General features: G+C 52.7%; 1 protein-coding gene across 3 annotated transcripts in view; it reads right to left on the bottom strand.

Annotated features, from left to right (window-relative positions):
- Positions 1-15,980, bottom strand: part of HSPA12A (heat shock protein family A (Hsp70) member 12A) — a 173,901-nt gene that overhangs the window by 18,073 nt on the left and 139,848 nt on the right. For all 3 annotated transcript variants that reach the window (XM_036898987.2, XM_057506378.1, XM_036898988.2), the window contains 5 exons: positions 14,551-14,636; positions 12,965-13,092; positions 9,248-9,434; positions 7,128-7,232; positions 2,820-2,936 (listed from right to left, as the gene is read on the bottom strand). In XM_036898987.2, the coding sequence (XP_036754882.2) occupies positions 2,820-2,936; positions 7,128-7,232; positions 9,248-9,434; positions 12,965-13,092; positions 14,551-14,636 (623 nt within the window). The remainder of the gene's footprint in view (positions 1-2,819; positions 2,937-7,127; positions 7,233-9,247; positions 9,435-12,964; positions 13,093-14,550; positions 14,637-15,980) is intronic.

Here is a 15,980-nt window from a genome sequence, read left to right on the forward strand (position 1 = left end):
GCTGAGCACCATCCTGCCTCATCCTTCCAGCTCTTCTGCCTGATGCCAGGCCAATGGGCAGCACTTTGGGTGAAAAGGCTGGTGGGTCCTCTCAGACCTCAGAAGCTGGCTGGCCCAAGAAGTGTGGGTTTTGGTCAGGTTCTGTTTTAGTCAGGCTTCTCCAGAGAAACAGAGCAAATAGGATGTATGTATATAGAGAAAGATTTATTATAAGAAATTGGCTCACATGATGATGGAGACTGACAAGTGCCCACATCCTACAGCTGGTTCTGGATGTCGCGTCATGGAGTGGGGGAGGGGGCTTCAGTAAGCTGGAGAAACGGGGGTGCTGGTGACATAGTCCCCTTGCTGGCAGGCTCAAGCCCTGGGAAGAGCATGTGACTCAGAGTTCAAAGGCAGGAAAAACTGGTGGCCCAGTAAGAAGCAGGCAGGAGGAAATCTCTCTTATTCTATGGAGGTTCATCCTCTTAATTCTAGTCAGGGCTACAGCTGATTGGATGAGATCCTCCCTCCGTAGGGAGAACAATCTACTTTATTCATCGACAGATTTAAATGTCAATCTCATCCAAAAACACCCTCACAGCAATACTCAGAATGATGTTTGACCAAATACCTGCAGAGACCACAGAGAAGTTGGCACAACTATGCCCTTAACAGGCTCTCTGCCCCCTTCCCAGAATTTCTACAGCCTTCAGTGAACCACTCAGCAGCAAGCTACTCGAGAGCCTTAGTCACATGGGAGATGAAGCCCACTACAGTCCTAGCACACAGAAGGCCCCCAGTATAGGTTTGTTGAGTGAATAAATGAGTGAGTAAACAAAGAGTGACAAAATGGTCCCTGTGTCCTTAAATCCATTCAACGACTGTAAACTAAACACAAGGATCAAATCAGAATTACAAAGAGCCAAAAATCAAGCTGCCTAAACACTGTACCAGACAAAAGTTACCTGGCATGAGAGGACAGGCCCATCTGCATGTATCTGGGCTTCAGAAAGCAAATTCCCCACGTCCGTCAATGCTGGTCACATCCGCCCTGCTGACGAGCTGCTGGCCCTTCTATTTTCTGAGGTGCCATTTTGGTTCTGCCAAACCCCAGAGGATGCCTCCCCACAAGCCTGGTTTCCTCCTCTGCCCCTGCAGTGTAGGCGGGGGCCTCCCCTTCCCCACAGCCCCACCACCCGGACAGGCAGTCCCTGGAAGAGCCGCCCGGGGCCCCAGCAGCCCTGACAAATCTACCAGTCACAGCATCTCTTTATTTTTCAGGCTAAAAATAAGAACTGACCCTTTCCCAGGTCACACATTTGTTGCTGAAGTGTTCCTGTGGGCTGGAAAACCATGAATCTTGAGTCCCCTTCCTGCGGAAAACTCAGAACACTGGGCTGTGCCGTCTTCGACGGCTGGGTCCTGGCAGCCTGTCTCTGGACACTGCCTGAGGGCCGATGTTATGGAGAAGCTGCAGGGTGCCCAGGGCTTCTGTGGACGGCTGAACTGCATTTGTGCTTCTTCCTTTTTGAAGGAATTGCCTCTTTCTGGAACTCCCACCCTCTTCCTTCATCTCTATAAAAACAAATCTATTTTTGGCAGATACATGGACGAAGCCAGATTCTCACGCTGAACAGAGGAATGGGAGAGAAGAAGAGGCAGCCTGGGGCGGGGGAGGGAAGAAGGGGCAGGGGGAGAGCGAGGGGAGGAGACACTGCCCTTCCTTCAACTCCACCTGCCACCTGGAGTAAAGCCCCAAGTGTCAACTACAGGTCATGATCGGTGCCCATGAAAGGTGCCCAGGGCCATTTATGTCCCAGTGCTCAAGGCTGATTCAGTGGGAGCTTTGAAAGAAAAGGTTCAGACCTGTAGCCACAAACTCAACATCAGCCCCTGGGAGAAGTGGCTGTCTCCTGAGAGGTCTGGGCAGGGGAAGGGGACACCTATTACCTGTGTGTGACTTTCCCCAGCCCAGCTCAGGTGGAAGGCTCTGAAAACTGACTCTCCGCACACAGGGAGCACAGGGAGTTGACCAGGCCCCAGGGGTGGGCTTTCATTATAAATGGAAATGTATAAAGCCAGGAAAATAACTGAGCCCAGGGGATTGAGTATGACAGGAGTCAGCTCTGACCTGGGGACCAGACAGCGGGTCAGTACAGCTGGCCCTTCCTACCACGAAGTCAGACCCTCACGGAAACCCCACTGCGGCACAAGCTGCGGCCAACGGCATGAAGGCTGGAGGCCCTGAGTGGTACCAGCAGTGCCTCCCAGCACCCACGAGGGATGGGCTGGCCATCCGCACTGAAATGCTCTGTCTCTGTGGCGCCATGCTGACTGGCACCCCCCCCCGGGCTTGCCACTGCCCTCGTCCAGGTGTCTGCCACCACGCAGGTCTGGCAACCCTCACCCCTCTCTAGGTGACCGTACGTGCTCCTGCGTTGCTCCTCAAGTGAACTGCGCAGAGGAAAATCCCATTTCCTTTTTTTCTCAGCTGCCTATGTGCTGCTTTCAACCTCTACGCCAAGCTGGTCTGCTTGCTTCACGGCCACTGGACTTGTCTTTATTCCTTTATTATTTAAACACTCAAGGAAGCCTCTCCTTGAGGTTCGTACTTGCATTCACCCATGCAGAAATGTCCCTGAAGCCCAGTTTGCAATCCTAGCCCCAGGGAATCTGCAGTGCAACATGGCCTGGAAATGTATAAAGCCAGGAAAATAACTGAGCCCAGCCCCTCCCCTCATCAGTCTGACTTCCATTCCTCGCTCACAAGAAAGCCTTCTTTGTCCCCTTGCCTGAGAGGGACCCCGGCTGCCTCCCACCCTCAACCCTGTACTCACCTGGTAGGCAGCTTGTCTCATGAACTGCTTGGCGGGCTGTTTCCAGATGGCAGGCACTGTGATGACCCATCTGACATCGGAATTCTCAAACTCTGAGCCTGCCTGGTCGCTAAGCTCCTAAAGCCAGGGAGAAGGCACAAGGTCAACTGGAAATAGCTGGCCCCCCTGTGGCTTCCCTGAGTATTTGGGCTTCCTGGCCATGACCTCCTGAAGTGCCTATTCCACAGCCTAGGGAACTTACCAGTGTCAGGGAGCAAGAGTCTGTTTTCTGAATATTCAGTAAACAGGAAGTATGACTGCAGGCGGGAGGCAGGCAGACCAGTCACACTCCTAGTCAGGTGACCTTGGGCAAGAGACAACCTCTCAGGCCTATTTTCTTACCTGTACAATAGGGATAATAACACCTAGCTCAGGTGTTGGAAGGATTTATACGTTTCTGAGAGTCACATTTACTGAGCGCTTACTCTGTGTCCACCTTGTTAAGCATTTTGCATACCTATCTCCATGAATCTGTTCAAGAATCCTGTTAGCAAGGGATTACAGTTGTGTCCCTTTTCTACAGAGAGGAGACTAAGGCCTCGGTACGTTCGGTAACTTTGTGGATGATTGCACAACCAGAAAGTGGCAGGAATGAAATTTGAACCCGGACCCAGGTCTTTCTTGACTCTAAGACCAAGGTCCTGACCAAACTGTTCCATGTGGTCTTGTACAGTGCCTGCCGTACAGTGCCTGGCCCACAGTGGTAATGCCTGGTAACTGGGGGCACTTGTTGTCTGAGCTGTCACTGTCATCTACCTCACCACAAGCCCAGCACATCTGGGCAGTTTTCCCGGCAGGATAGGAAGGATATGAACACACAGAACCTAGGCAAGACCCCTGCTGACCATAAATTTGGTTAAGGCTAAACGATATCAGCAGGAACCCCATGGCTAAAGGGATGGGCAGAGGCATCAGAGGTTTCCACCAGGTCCCCACAAATAAAACATGTCTCTAGACTGGTTCTCAGACTCAGTATACCCATCTGTACAAGGAGGAGAATAACACTAAACCCCGGGCATCAGATTAAATAAGAACACCCAGGGAATGTCTGGTCCAGAGGAGACTGAATAAACTCAGTTCCTTCCTCCCCACCTGCTCCTGTTCCTACCAGACAAACCTAAGACCAAACCTCAACTCATACTAACGCGCTTCCTCATCAGAGTCAGCTCTGGGGATGTGTTTCAGAAGGTAAACAAGGTGGGCAACTTTTTTTCTGACAGGAATCTAATTTTCTCTATTGTTTCAAACCGCTATCTTAGGACTGACCCACCCTCTCACTGAACTAACTTCCTCTTTGATCAGCAAACTTGTTTTTGCCTTTTAAAATTTCTTTCATTTTTCACTGTGGAAAAAATACACGTAACATAAAATTTACCATCATAACCATTTTTAAGTACAGTTCAGTTGTGTTAAGTACAGGCAGTAAACTTTTTTTCTTAAACATGTTTTAAAAATATCTCTGCTTTAGGCCAATGTGAAACAATCATTTTTCTGGTTTTGTTTTTGGTTTTTTTATCATACTTTATTTTTTTGCAGGTCAGCACTGGGCTTCAAAACCAGATAAGCATGTGACATGTGTTGGGAAGGGTGACAAACAAGATGCCCACTATCATCCAGGCTGTTTCAAACTCTCTAAACAGGAAAAGGCTCAAAACATGAATGATGGGCCTCCTTGGCCATAGGTAAAGTTGTTTACATAAGATGTTTGTTCACCCGTGGATGGAGAACAGCTTGGAAGGGAAATGAACCCAATACTAATGGAATATCTCCTTGTGTTGGGCACTTTTGCTTGTTTCCATCATGAACGACAAGACTGCTGCACTGTGTGATTTCTGAGCTGTTCTGCCTTGGTACACATTGTACCGGAGCTTACTCTGGTCCAGCATGCAATAACCCCCACCCCAAATCCACTGGTCCCTCAAATTCCAGCCAGCTCTCCTGGGAAGGCCTAGTTCCTATAAATCTCCTCAAACAGCTTTTCCTCCTGGAATTTCTTTCCAACATGTTCCTGCTGGAGATGTTGATAGCAAGTTCCCGGAGCCTCCGGCTGAGCTGACAGGTCCACACGCCCTGCCCACCCACACCCCTGCCTGACCTGCTCCCTCCACTGCCTCCCTCTTGGCCAACTTAAATCACTCTCCAGTGTCAGGGGCTTTCTCAAGTCCTGCATTTTCCCCAGAGTGCCCATGGCTCCACCTCTTCACCCACAGGCCTCCCTCTGCTCCTTTATCTGTCGCAGACTTGCCCCATGTGGGGCAGGCAGACAGGCCTGGGCCACCAGGTGCTGAGCCTGTCTCTTCTGGGACCCTTGCTCTTCGGGCTGACAGAGTTCCACCTCTCTGCGGCCTCCTCTGCTGCTCTGCCGCCGCCTGGAAGGAGCAGAGGTGCTCCCCCATCCTCCGGGTCCCAGCCGGCCTTGCTCCCGTCCCATTCTGCCTTTGGCTGGTCGCTGTCTTCCGAAGCAAACCCAGCCGCCATCTCCCTCCTGATTCCTTCCCTACAGTCTTCTCCCCCCTCCCTTTCTGGTGGATGAATTTTTCTCCAGGATCTACTTCTTCCCTTTCCCCAATTCCCTCTTTCTGGTTTGCACATTTCCCATAAGACCCCACCGTTCTCCGAGTCTGGAGCTGCCCCCCAGACAAAGCTCCATCAGGATCGGAGTCAACTGCTTCCCCACAGCTTTCCTCCATCTCCTGGGACCTGAGGACCACGTGGTCTCCCTCCCTCTAAGGCTATCTCTGTGGCCATGGCATGCTCCTACTAGAAATCCTTCGATGGCTCCCTATCACCCAAGAAGAGGTTTCTTAGCTTGGCATTTGAGGCTCTGCAAGATCTCATCCCAGATGGCCACTCCTGCTCTATCCCCCAGCCTCACCGTTCTCCCACTCCAAACGGCCTGTTTCCTGCAGCTGTTTGCTATGTTTTCTTTCCCCTGAACTATCCTTGTGCCATTCCACCAGCTTGAAACACCCTCCCTTCCAGCTGCTGCCTGTGAGAAACCCCCAATCCACCTCCTCCAGGGAGCCTTCCCTGCTGCTTCCCATTGAGCAGAATCTCTGTCTTCACTGTATATGGAACACCTGCAGTGTTACCCCTCATGACACTGACCCACTGACTGCATACTCCTTCATACTGTGTTTATTTCTGCACTGCCAGAACTTGTATAGGATCAGTGCATTAAAAAGTACTCCACAAAAAAAGGTACTTGAATGGGTGAACATGCTATCATGTTCTCACTTCTTTGTCCCCCTCCAACCCTGTTTCTAGAATTCACTACATTTCTTCTAGTGATCGCATAATTCCAAAGGCTTCTGAAGTTCCCAATTCTTTTTGTATAAAGCTCAATACATAGGGCTCTTCAATCATTTGATTTACACCAATTCATCACCATGCCCTTGGGAGGGGACACTGAGCAGACAGCTCTATTCCACTTAGATATCAGTCTTCTGCATTCTGAGTCCTCCTCGCACAAATCTTTGCAAGGGTGATCCAAGGAGGCCTCACACAGCTTTTCCATGGGGTCCGGGAGGGCACAGAGGAAGGGGGTGGGCAGAGCAACCATGTACCAAGAGTTCACTGTGCCTGCACCAGAGGAGGCCCTTCATGTCTGATCCAATATCAAATGACTCACAGGGTGCAAAACCCTTCCCTGCCATCTTCAGGCTAGGAAGGAGGGGACCGGAGTGATTAAGCTCCTTGCCCAAGATCACATAGCTGCTACGTGTGCCTCCTGCTTTTCTTTCTTTCATTTTTTCACTGAGATATAATTCGCATACCCTAAGATTCATCTTTTGAAAGTGTACAATTCAGTGGGTTTTAGTGTATCTCTGAGGTTGGGTGACTATCGGATGATCTGATTTCACCCCCCAGAAAGAAACCCATGTCCTGAGCAGTCACTTCTCCCTCCGCCTCCCCCAGCCCCTGGCAATCACTAGTCTACTTCCTGTCTCTAAGGACTTGCCTGTTCCAGATGTTTCATACAAATGCAATCACATGGTACGTGGCCCTTTGCACCTTACTTCTTTACTTAGCATGGTGTTTTCAAGGTTCATCCATGCTTTAGTCAGTATTCCAGAACTCTGTGTTCAGCCTTTTCAGGAACTGCCAGGCTGTTTTCCACAGCAGCGGCACAATTTCGCACTCCAGGTGCACAAGGGTGCAGCCTGCTTTCTGAGTGCAAATCCCACACCTCCTCCCTCGAGGCTGTGCCTGCTCCCCTTGCTGCCACACACACCTCCCCCTACCTCACAGCCCCGGCATGTGTCCTACCTTCAGCGCCTGCTCCTTGAAGTACTGCAGGGCATAAGCAAAGATTTCCAGGGCTTTGACTTTCTTGCCATTTGCTGCTGTCAGGTCTGTCTCCATGGTGAGGTCCTGGAGGGGGGAGAGGATGCAAACGCTAAAACCACACCAAGGAGAGACATGCCTTCTGGCTTGGGGAGCTGCTCGGCAGACACGTGGAGAACCCTGGGAGCTCTATTTGTGTTTCCCGAAGTCTGAGGGGCAGACTAGAGGGACATGTCCTCCAGAACGGGCAGCACTGTCCCCTTACCGCGGAGGAAGCCTGGCAGCTCCCTCTCGCCCTCTCTTCTCTCTCTCCTGGATCCTCAGGGAGCAGAGGTTTCAGGGTAGCAGTGGAGCCCAGGAAGGAAAGAAAGGCAGCAGTCCGAATGCCAGTGCAACGGACGTACTATCTCCACACACGGACTCACACGGTCACCCTCAGGAGCCCCCCAGTGAAGGCCTAAACAGTCAGGCCACCTGGCCGCTGGGCACAGTGCTGAACAGACAGGAGGCGTTCATCCCCATGAGCTGCCAACCACGTCACCAAAATATAAGAGCCCCTATTTTAAGGCCTGCGCTGCCCAACCTACCAGGAACCCAGCTCCTGCCGCCCTTCTTCGGCCAGAAGCTAAAGCAGCTCCTGAGAGCGGTCCTTGGGGTCCCTGCAGGATGCTGTGTGGGAGGCTGGGTAGACGGGCATCATCACAAAGTGATGAAAGAGGTCCCACAGGGTGGGATGGCAGAGAGTAGGCACAAACATGAGGAGGAAGCCCCAAGCCTTCCAGAACCGACAGGCTCATTACCGCATCGAGCTGCTAACCCAGCCTTGCGGAGCCTGCCAGTGGTCCTGGTCCATCTGCACAAGCCCACTCCTCCTGACCAGCCACCTCCCCAGTGCTCAGCAAAGACACCCCAGCTTTTGGGTACAGACTCCCAGGCTCAGAAAGGCGGCCAAGCACTGGGAAGCTATGGGCTCAGAATTGAAAAAACTCAATTTGACAAAACTCCTGCCCTTCCCCCTGCACAAGGCTGCTCCTGGGCGTTGGCTCCTTCTGGGTGAAATGGGAAGGATGTGTTTCTAGCAGAGAGGCAGCCAGAGCAAGGAGCACAGAGCCTCGGGAGGCAGGGGGCTGGCTGCTCCGTCGCCCGTTAACACTTGTTTTCTCATCTGCAGACACTAATAGTAGACAAATGGAAGCAAGAATAATAGGAGTTAGCAAGTGACTGGAACCTGCGAAGAGCCAGCATTGTTCCAGGAGCTTTGTGTGTCCTCATCCCTTTAATTCTCACAACAGCCCCAGGAAGAAGGCACTGCCGATGAGTCCATTTTACAGATGAGGTAAAACGAGGCACAGCGAGGTTAAGGGGGGATTAAGTATCTCGAAGGTGGCAGAGGCAGGATTTCAGCCCAGGCCATCTGGCCCCAGGCTCCGTGATCTTAAACCCAATCGCTGTCCTGCATGTCTGAGTACTGACGGGGAAGGAAAATGTACGGGATAAAATGCTTAAACTGAAAGAATTCTACCCTATGGCCCAAGCGTTTCCCTGAAGCTTGGGGGAGGGGGCCTAGCTGACTGAGGCATCTTACAGGACACAGTGGCGTGCTGGGAGCCCAACTGCTGTGGGAGTTCGGCCTCCAGTTACTGAGCACTACATTTCCTGAGCTGCCTCTTCCCTACACAGGGGTGACAGGCCGGGTGTTACTAACAAACTGCCTGAGGCCGCCAAGTACTGCCAACCCCCAAGTCCCTCCTTCAGGATCCCCTGATCCCCCAACCATCCAGCAACTGAAGGGCATCTCCTGGCATGGAAGGGAGCCCCCAGCCCTCCGTGCCTGTGCTCCAGCTACCGTCCACTCCGATCGGATTCCCAGGCACACAAATTGTTAAATATGCTGGATATCTCGCTGCCCAGAAAGTTCTGTGTATTCCACGAAAGTGTTGTGTACTCCAGGTTGTTTCTAAAATCAAGGTCAGTGGATGTTCATTTCTGCTTGGAAGAAACCTGAGGGTCACACGGGTTGGAAAGAGCCTCCCACCCAAAGCTGGAGGAACCCGGGTCTCCCAGGTGGAGGCTGTGGGGCTGGGGGCCGGGGGCCCGCTTACCCCAGTGACATGCAGCTTCATCTTGAACTTCTCCAGGTACAGCCACTGCTTGGCCTCGGTGGGATCCAGGTCATGGTAAAAGTCCCTGGCTGCGTACCCAAAACTGTGGAATTTCCTCTCCGGAGTCAACAGGATGGTGGTCGGAGTCTTCTGGTTGGACACCCCGGGGTCGCCCCCTTCCCATCGCCTGCCACCAAGAAGAGGGAGAGGTTATGGGACCCTCTTCATAATCCCAGTTCAGGCAGCACCCAGTGTGTGTGCATGACTGTTTTAGACATGGTGCCCATCATTAGTAGCTGCTACAAGCACAGCCTGGCTCAGCTGGTTGACCAAGTACAGACTAGAGATGCCACCTCAGTTAGAAAGAAAAAAAGGGGGCAAGTGCCAGGTTCTTGTTCGGTAACAAAGTCTGCTTTGTTTTTTTACTCACCTTTTACTAGCATCTAGTGTGTACTGGGTGCTAGTGACACAGAGGTGAAACATTTATGTCTCTGCCTTGAAATAACTCACAACATGTAGGGAATGTTTTGGGTGTTGAGAGGGGTGGGTTTGGTTTTCTAATTTGCAAGCACTCAATAGCAGATGTACAGCTGGCTTGAATCTTCCCTGAAACATGGTAGGGCATGAACAAATGCATAAATAACTGCCTGATCAGGTGGAAATGTGGGGCCAGGGAAATGCTCCAGGGGCCAGAGAAGGCAGGCGTGCCATCTGGTAGGGCAGAGAGAATGCAGGGTCCAGCACTGCAGGCTGCTCAGAGGTGGGCAAGCACAGGGCAAGTCAGGGGGATGCTAAGTGATTGTGTGGGTTAGAGAGAGAGTGTGTAATGAGAAGTATGTGAATAGGAAGTGTGAGAAATGAAGACTGGGAGGGTGGTTGGAGGCAGGCTGAAGGGAACACTGAGGAGTCAGAGTTAATCAGTGAGTAATGGGGAGCCACTGAAGGTTTAGTGCAGGAGCATGACCATCAGAGCTGCTCTTGGCCAGAGCAAACTGGACTAAAGGGAAGCAGACAGGAGGCCAGGAGGCCGAGGAAGAGGCTGAGTCTGGAAGCAGAGGTGAGGGAGCTCAAACAAGGGTAGAGAGCCATGGCAAGGGGGCCACTGAGGGCAGACAGACTGTCCAGAGGGGGAACGGATCCAAATGGCCATGGGGGTCCATCAGGAGCCGGGCACCCCAGAGGGGGGAGCTGGGAGCCTAGAGGAGAGAGCACACTTTATACAGACCAGGAGCTGGCCAAGAAGGAGGCTGCAGGGAAAGTGGGGGCTCCAGGTGACTGTGCTGACACTGAACCCCTGGGGAAGGGGGGTGAAGGTGACCCCTGGAGTTCATGGAGCAGTTCCAGGCAGGAAGCAGACCTGGGTGCCTCCATACTGGGGCGACAGACACAGCAACAAGGTGGGCTGGGAGCACTGCTGGGAACTCGGGGAGGGAGGGGACGCTGTCCTGCATGACTCTATGCTGAAGGGGGGCCAGAAGAGGGCAGAGGTGGGTACAGACAGGCAGGCAGCATACGCAGTGGGAGGGACGACGGAGCAGCGCAGGGGCAGGCTGAGCCCCAGAGGCGTCCTTCCTTCTCTCGGATAGAAAGGAGAAAAGGAAGGACTGCGGAGAGGTCGGGCCACCTGCTGGTTCTCCGTTTCCTTGGGGCCGAAGCACAGAAGCCAGGGCTCTCTACCCGACCAGGCTCCTCCGCTGGCTCCCATCCTGCCGGCAGCCAGGCCACCCCTAGGAGTGGCCTCCAGTGGAAACAGCACAGGAGGAAGCGCGCCTCTCACCCTGGGGCGGTGGCTGTGCTCCTGCCTGAGCTTACAACCTGCTCCCAACACTGCCTATGAAGCCGCAGTAGGGCCATCACGGTCCAGAGGGAGAGCCAGCCTCCATGTAGATTTGCTGTGTGGATGGGTCTGGAACCATCCCTGGCGGGTTTTCCAGTCAGGCTCATCAGGATGAGGCTTCTACCCAGGGAGCAAAAGCCCCCACAGTGACCCCACTGAGACACAGGGACCATGGCCACCCCAGGCATAAGCCGGGCGCCTGGCCTCGGGGAGGGCTCCACACACCACCTTCCACAAATGGACTTCCCATCACTACTCACCCTGACATTTTTAACAGGTAATGAACCTCTTAGTTTTTTCTTTCAAATTTTTATTCCTTCATCCAATTTAAATACAAAAAAAAATAAACTTTCTTATTCATAACTTTGTCAGTTTGTCTCATGGCTACATTAATATGTTCTGATTGAAGTAAAATCCAGGTAGACCTGCCTCCAAAATCTCTATAATAGTTAAGAGGCCCTGAACTCTGCCAAAGCTTTGTGATGATTCTTCACGAAAAAACCTAAAGTGATGTCTGTCTTTTATTTTATTTTATTTTTATTTTCACTGCATGACTATCCCTTCAAAATAACATTTCTTACAACAACCACGTAGAAGCTCATAAACACTGATTTTAGCTTTTAATAGCCTGCTGTTCTCCACCTGGGACTCCACCCTGGGGGGCGGCAGAGCAGACCCTCACAGCATCTGACGGACCGAGGCAGAATCCCCGTGGCAACTGAACACCGAGGGCTGTGCCGTCAGCAGCGTTCTCTGCGAACACCGGCTCTCCGTTATCTGCTGATGAGATGCCACCCCCAGGTCTCTGGAGCCTCTTGGGACATCTGGTTTTCCAGAGGAAAGGCAGGGCCTAAGCCAAGACTGGGGTGGGGATGACTTGTATAATGACTTATGTTTTAAACAGCACTCCACCAAAATGCATAAGCTCTTACTCGAGAAGTGGTGACGAAATTCCACGATTACTAGCTAAGGGCAGAGCCAATCACAATGTACCTTCAGAGCCATCCTTGAATTTGGAAAATCAAGGTGATAAATCTCTGGCTCCCAAAGCTTTGCGGGGCCACAGACTTTGCAGGAAGGCCACGCGCCAGACTGGGGTAGCTGGTACTGGTGCCAGGAGAGACCAGAGTCCTCACAGACAGTCAATCCCCCGTGAGTGGGGTGGACACGAGGGCCTGCTAGGCTGCTGTGTGCATGGGGTGAGGGCACGGCAATGTCCTGGGCACAGACAGTGCCCCAGGAGGCACAAGGCCCTTCAGGGGGACCCCTGAGGTCCACTTGGCTGAAATCCACTCCACTCTGGTTCTCCTCAGGCATGTTCTTCCTGCTTCTGGTTCTGTCATCTCAGTGACTTTTTCTTCACTTGGAAGAACTAATCATTTCCCTGCTTACATTTTACTAAGTGCTGATCACTTGACAGGAGACCTCATTTCATTTGCACACATACGCTGTGAGGCAGGTACTGACAATATCCCGATGTCACAGATGAAAACACTGAGGTTTAGAAGGTTCAGCAATTGCCTAAGGTCACCAGGTAAGTGGCCGAGGTGGCGCCTGGGTCTCCTCCTTCCTATGAGTCAGCGCCTCTCTGCATGCTGGAATCACTAGGGGCCAAGTTTTACACATACCGTCCAGGCCCTTCCCCAGACTAACTAAATCAGAACTAAACCAACACTTTTACAGACCAGGAACCTGGAACCCAGACACCAGAAGTGCTTTCCCAAAGTGGCACCATGAGTTTGGGCTGAGGTGGGCCAGAAACCAGCACCCAGCTACTGTCATTCACCCGCTCACTGAAAACCCCCCTCTCTTTCCCCAAGGCCGCCCTGGTCTCCACAGGTACCATGACTGGTGCCAGCACAGCCCCACCCAGAGCTCACCTCATCACGTGGATGCACTCCGGCTCCTTGGTGAAGCTGTAGGCATAGCCACTGGACGTGGTCCCAAAGTCAATGGCCACCACCACGAGGAACATCTGCTGCTCTGAGACATTCGTGTCGGCATCGTTCTAGAGATACACCAAGTCAGGCACAAGGGATCAGGGGGCGGCCTGGCCTAGGTCCGGAAAGAGGCCCCTGGCGGTTCCATCCTGCCAGCAGTACACCCACCATAGACAGGAGGACATTCCGCATTCTGGCTTGAGCCTGCCACATGGGGAGCCCTCGGGAGAGGGCAGGCCAGCCAAAGCCCCAACCTGAGCAGCTCAGGGACAAGTGGAGATGCTCCCTGAGTGCAGGGCCAGGCTGACCGGGCAAGGGCACCTGCCCACGGCTTGCCTCCCTCGCCCTTTGTTAACTGTGCCAGAAGTTGGCTAATTCAAGGCCAGAGCCCAGTGGCTCCTGAGGTGGCACAATCTTCTCCCCACTCCCCTTCCTAAGCCTCTGTGCAAACCAGACACAGCCCAGAGCGCTTTGCCAACCGCGCCTCGTGTACCTCCCAGGTAACCACCCCACCTGCTCAGGCGTGGCGTGCATGGGAGTAGGGCTCAGCATACATGGGACCCCACCTAGTCTGGTCCTGCCATGACCAGTCACATGATCTTAGTAAATCCTGTCCCCCCGGGGCCCAGAGCTTTCCTCAGCCATCAAGTGAAAGGGTCAGACCATTCCAGGTTTTCAAACCTTTTTTTCTTAAGCAGTATACACTTTGTATTTTAACATCTACAAAATGTCAAATTATTAACCAATACATTTCAGATGGGAAGTGTACTGGTGAGAGCACAGCAGGGGCTGGAGACCACAGGACCTGGCCACAGGTGACCAAGCCCCCGATTTCCCCAGGACTGAGAGAGTTCCAGGATGCAGGGCTTTGTCTAAAATCCAGACAGTTCCACTAAAACCAGAACAAACTGGTGCCCCTACCTGGTGATGTCCCCGAAGTTCTCCTCAGCATGGTCTTCTTTGTGGTTCTGAGCAGCTCCTACCAATGCCACCCTTTCCTCCGAGCACTCCGCTCTGGTTGGCTGTGTGTAGGTCCCTCGAGTGGCTGCCCCACAGTATCTATCTTTTTGGCTCTGGGTGGGAGCAAATGCCCACACTCCAGCCCCCCTCACTGCTCAGGCATCTCCCTGGCAAGCTGTTGCCAAAGCAATTATAGCCCTGGCTTTGGGACACAACCATTCAGGGCAGTCAAAAGCCACTGATTCACCTGGCCAGATGTGACTGCTTCCTTCTAAGAGGATGCCTCACAGTCTCTGAGTGGCAAATCTTTAAAGGGCTGCTCCCACCCTGACTGTTCATGATATCCACCCAGGCCCAGGGGCTCCAGAAGCCTCAGCCACACCACAGAAAACTTTTTCAGGCCCAGAGTGGGGAAGGGGCTCAGTAGGCTCGCGTGGCTAGTACCAGAACAATTTAATGTCCACCTATGAGTGTGCGGAGCTGCCCAGCAGCCTGCCACGTGAGAGCAGACCCCGGAAGCAATGGTAATCAGTACCCACACCCACACATAGATACACATTTCTTACCACAATATGGGAGGGGGACAGGGGCGTTATTCCTGTGTCCCCCAGACTCCGGGCTGGAGATGAATATGCAGATGTGGGGGCCGGCTCTGAAAGGAAAGACAAAGTACACGCCTTAGAAGTGGTCTGGGCTGACCCAGGGGGCAGAGGACGGCTGAGTGGCTTTGCTCCTTCAGGTACTGCTGCCTCTGGAAAGCTGGCTAGTGTGGGACTAGACTGATCCTCACCCATAAAGGTAGGGCGTCTGTTCCAGCACCCCAACACAGTTGGTATTTAAACCTTGACAAAATTAGATGCTTTTCTCCCAGTGACCACCAGGCCTCTCGCTATGTGCCATCCAACTCGCACTTAGCGGAGAAGCTGCCCAATCCCTGACTTCCTCAACTCCTGGCTTGTGCCCTCCATGGAACCAGCTCTTAATCCAGACACCACATGGACTAGAGGACCCTGTAGCCTCCTGAGATGATGTGCAATTTTTTGCATGCATTCTCCTGGAAGAGAATCCACCACCCTCAGGTTCCCAAGGTGGTGTGGGACCCCCAAAGAAAACAACCCCTATCATAGGAATATAGTACAGGAGTGCAACTTCCAGGAAGAACTTTGCTTAGTGGGGGCATCACTTCTTCCCTTCTGTAGCATGAGGCCCCACCAGAACATGGGGAACTCATCTCTCTTCAGTGATACTGAAGGTTTTTGACATTCAGGAAGAAAAACCACAGCAGAAGGACAGGTAGATGAGCATTTCAGGGCCCCATTTCCTGGACCCTGCAGATTGGGCCCCACAACAGACACAAGATCAAACTGGAGAAGAAGCAATAGGAAAGTAGCATGAGTATCATTTTGTCAGTTGCCCTCCTGCCCCTGCAATCATTCAGGCCCAGACGTTTGTTCTGAAACCTCCCCAGAGCTCAGAGGCTCGCTCCCAGGAATGAGCGCCCACGGAGAAGTCACACTGTCCCTGGGCAGTGCTGGAAGCTCCACACTGCTCTCCCTGCCCGCTGCCCAGGACCAGCAGGGCTGGCAGAGCGGCTGAGTGAGGACTGCCGGCTCCCGCTGCAGACTCCCACCGTGGACATGATGGCCAGATTCTGGGCACCTACAGATCCCAGATGCCATGTGGGGTGCTGTGCAAATACTGCTCCATTTAATACATAGTCTAATGCCTCATAGGGGGGAAAAAATGGGTCATTTGCTAAAATAATACTTGTGGTCAGGGTAACCCAGGGGGTGTGAGGTGTCTGAGAAAGACCTGCCTGCTTCTAGGGGGGCACCAGGAGAGGTTCCACCTGCCTCTGCTGCCAAATCACTTTCGTTAATCCCACGCGCTTACTGATTTTTTTTTCTTCCTGCTTGGTGAGAACGCAAGCGGCATCATTACAGTGGGTGCCAAACGGGCTGAGGGAAAGAAATGAATCATGAAAGACTGAATGTGA

Source organism: Manis pentadactyla, chromosome 8, assembly GCF_030020395.1.
Source record: "Manis pentadactyla isolate mManPen7 chromosome 8, mManPen7.hap1, whole genome shotgun sequence".
In the NCBI taxonomy this organism is placed as follows: Eukaryota; Metazoa; Chordata; class Mammalia; order Pholidota; family Manidae; genus Manis; species Manis pentadactyla.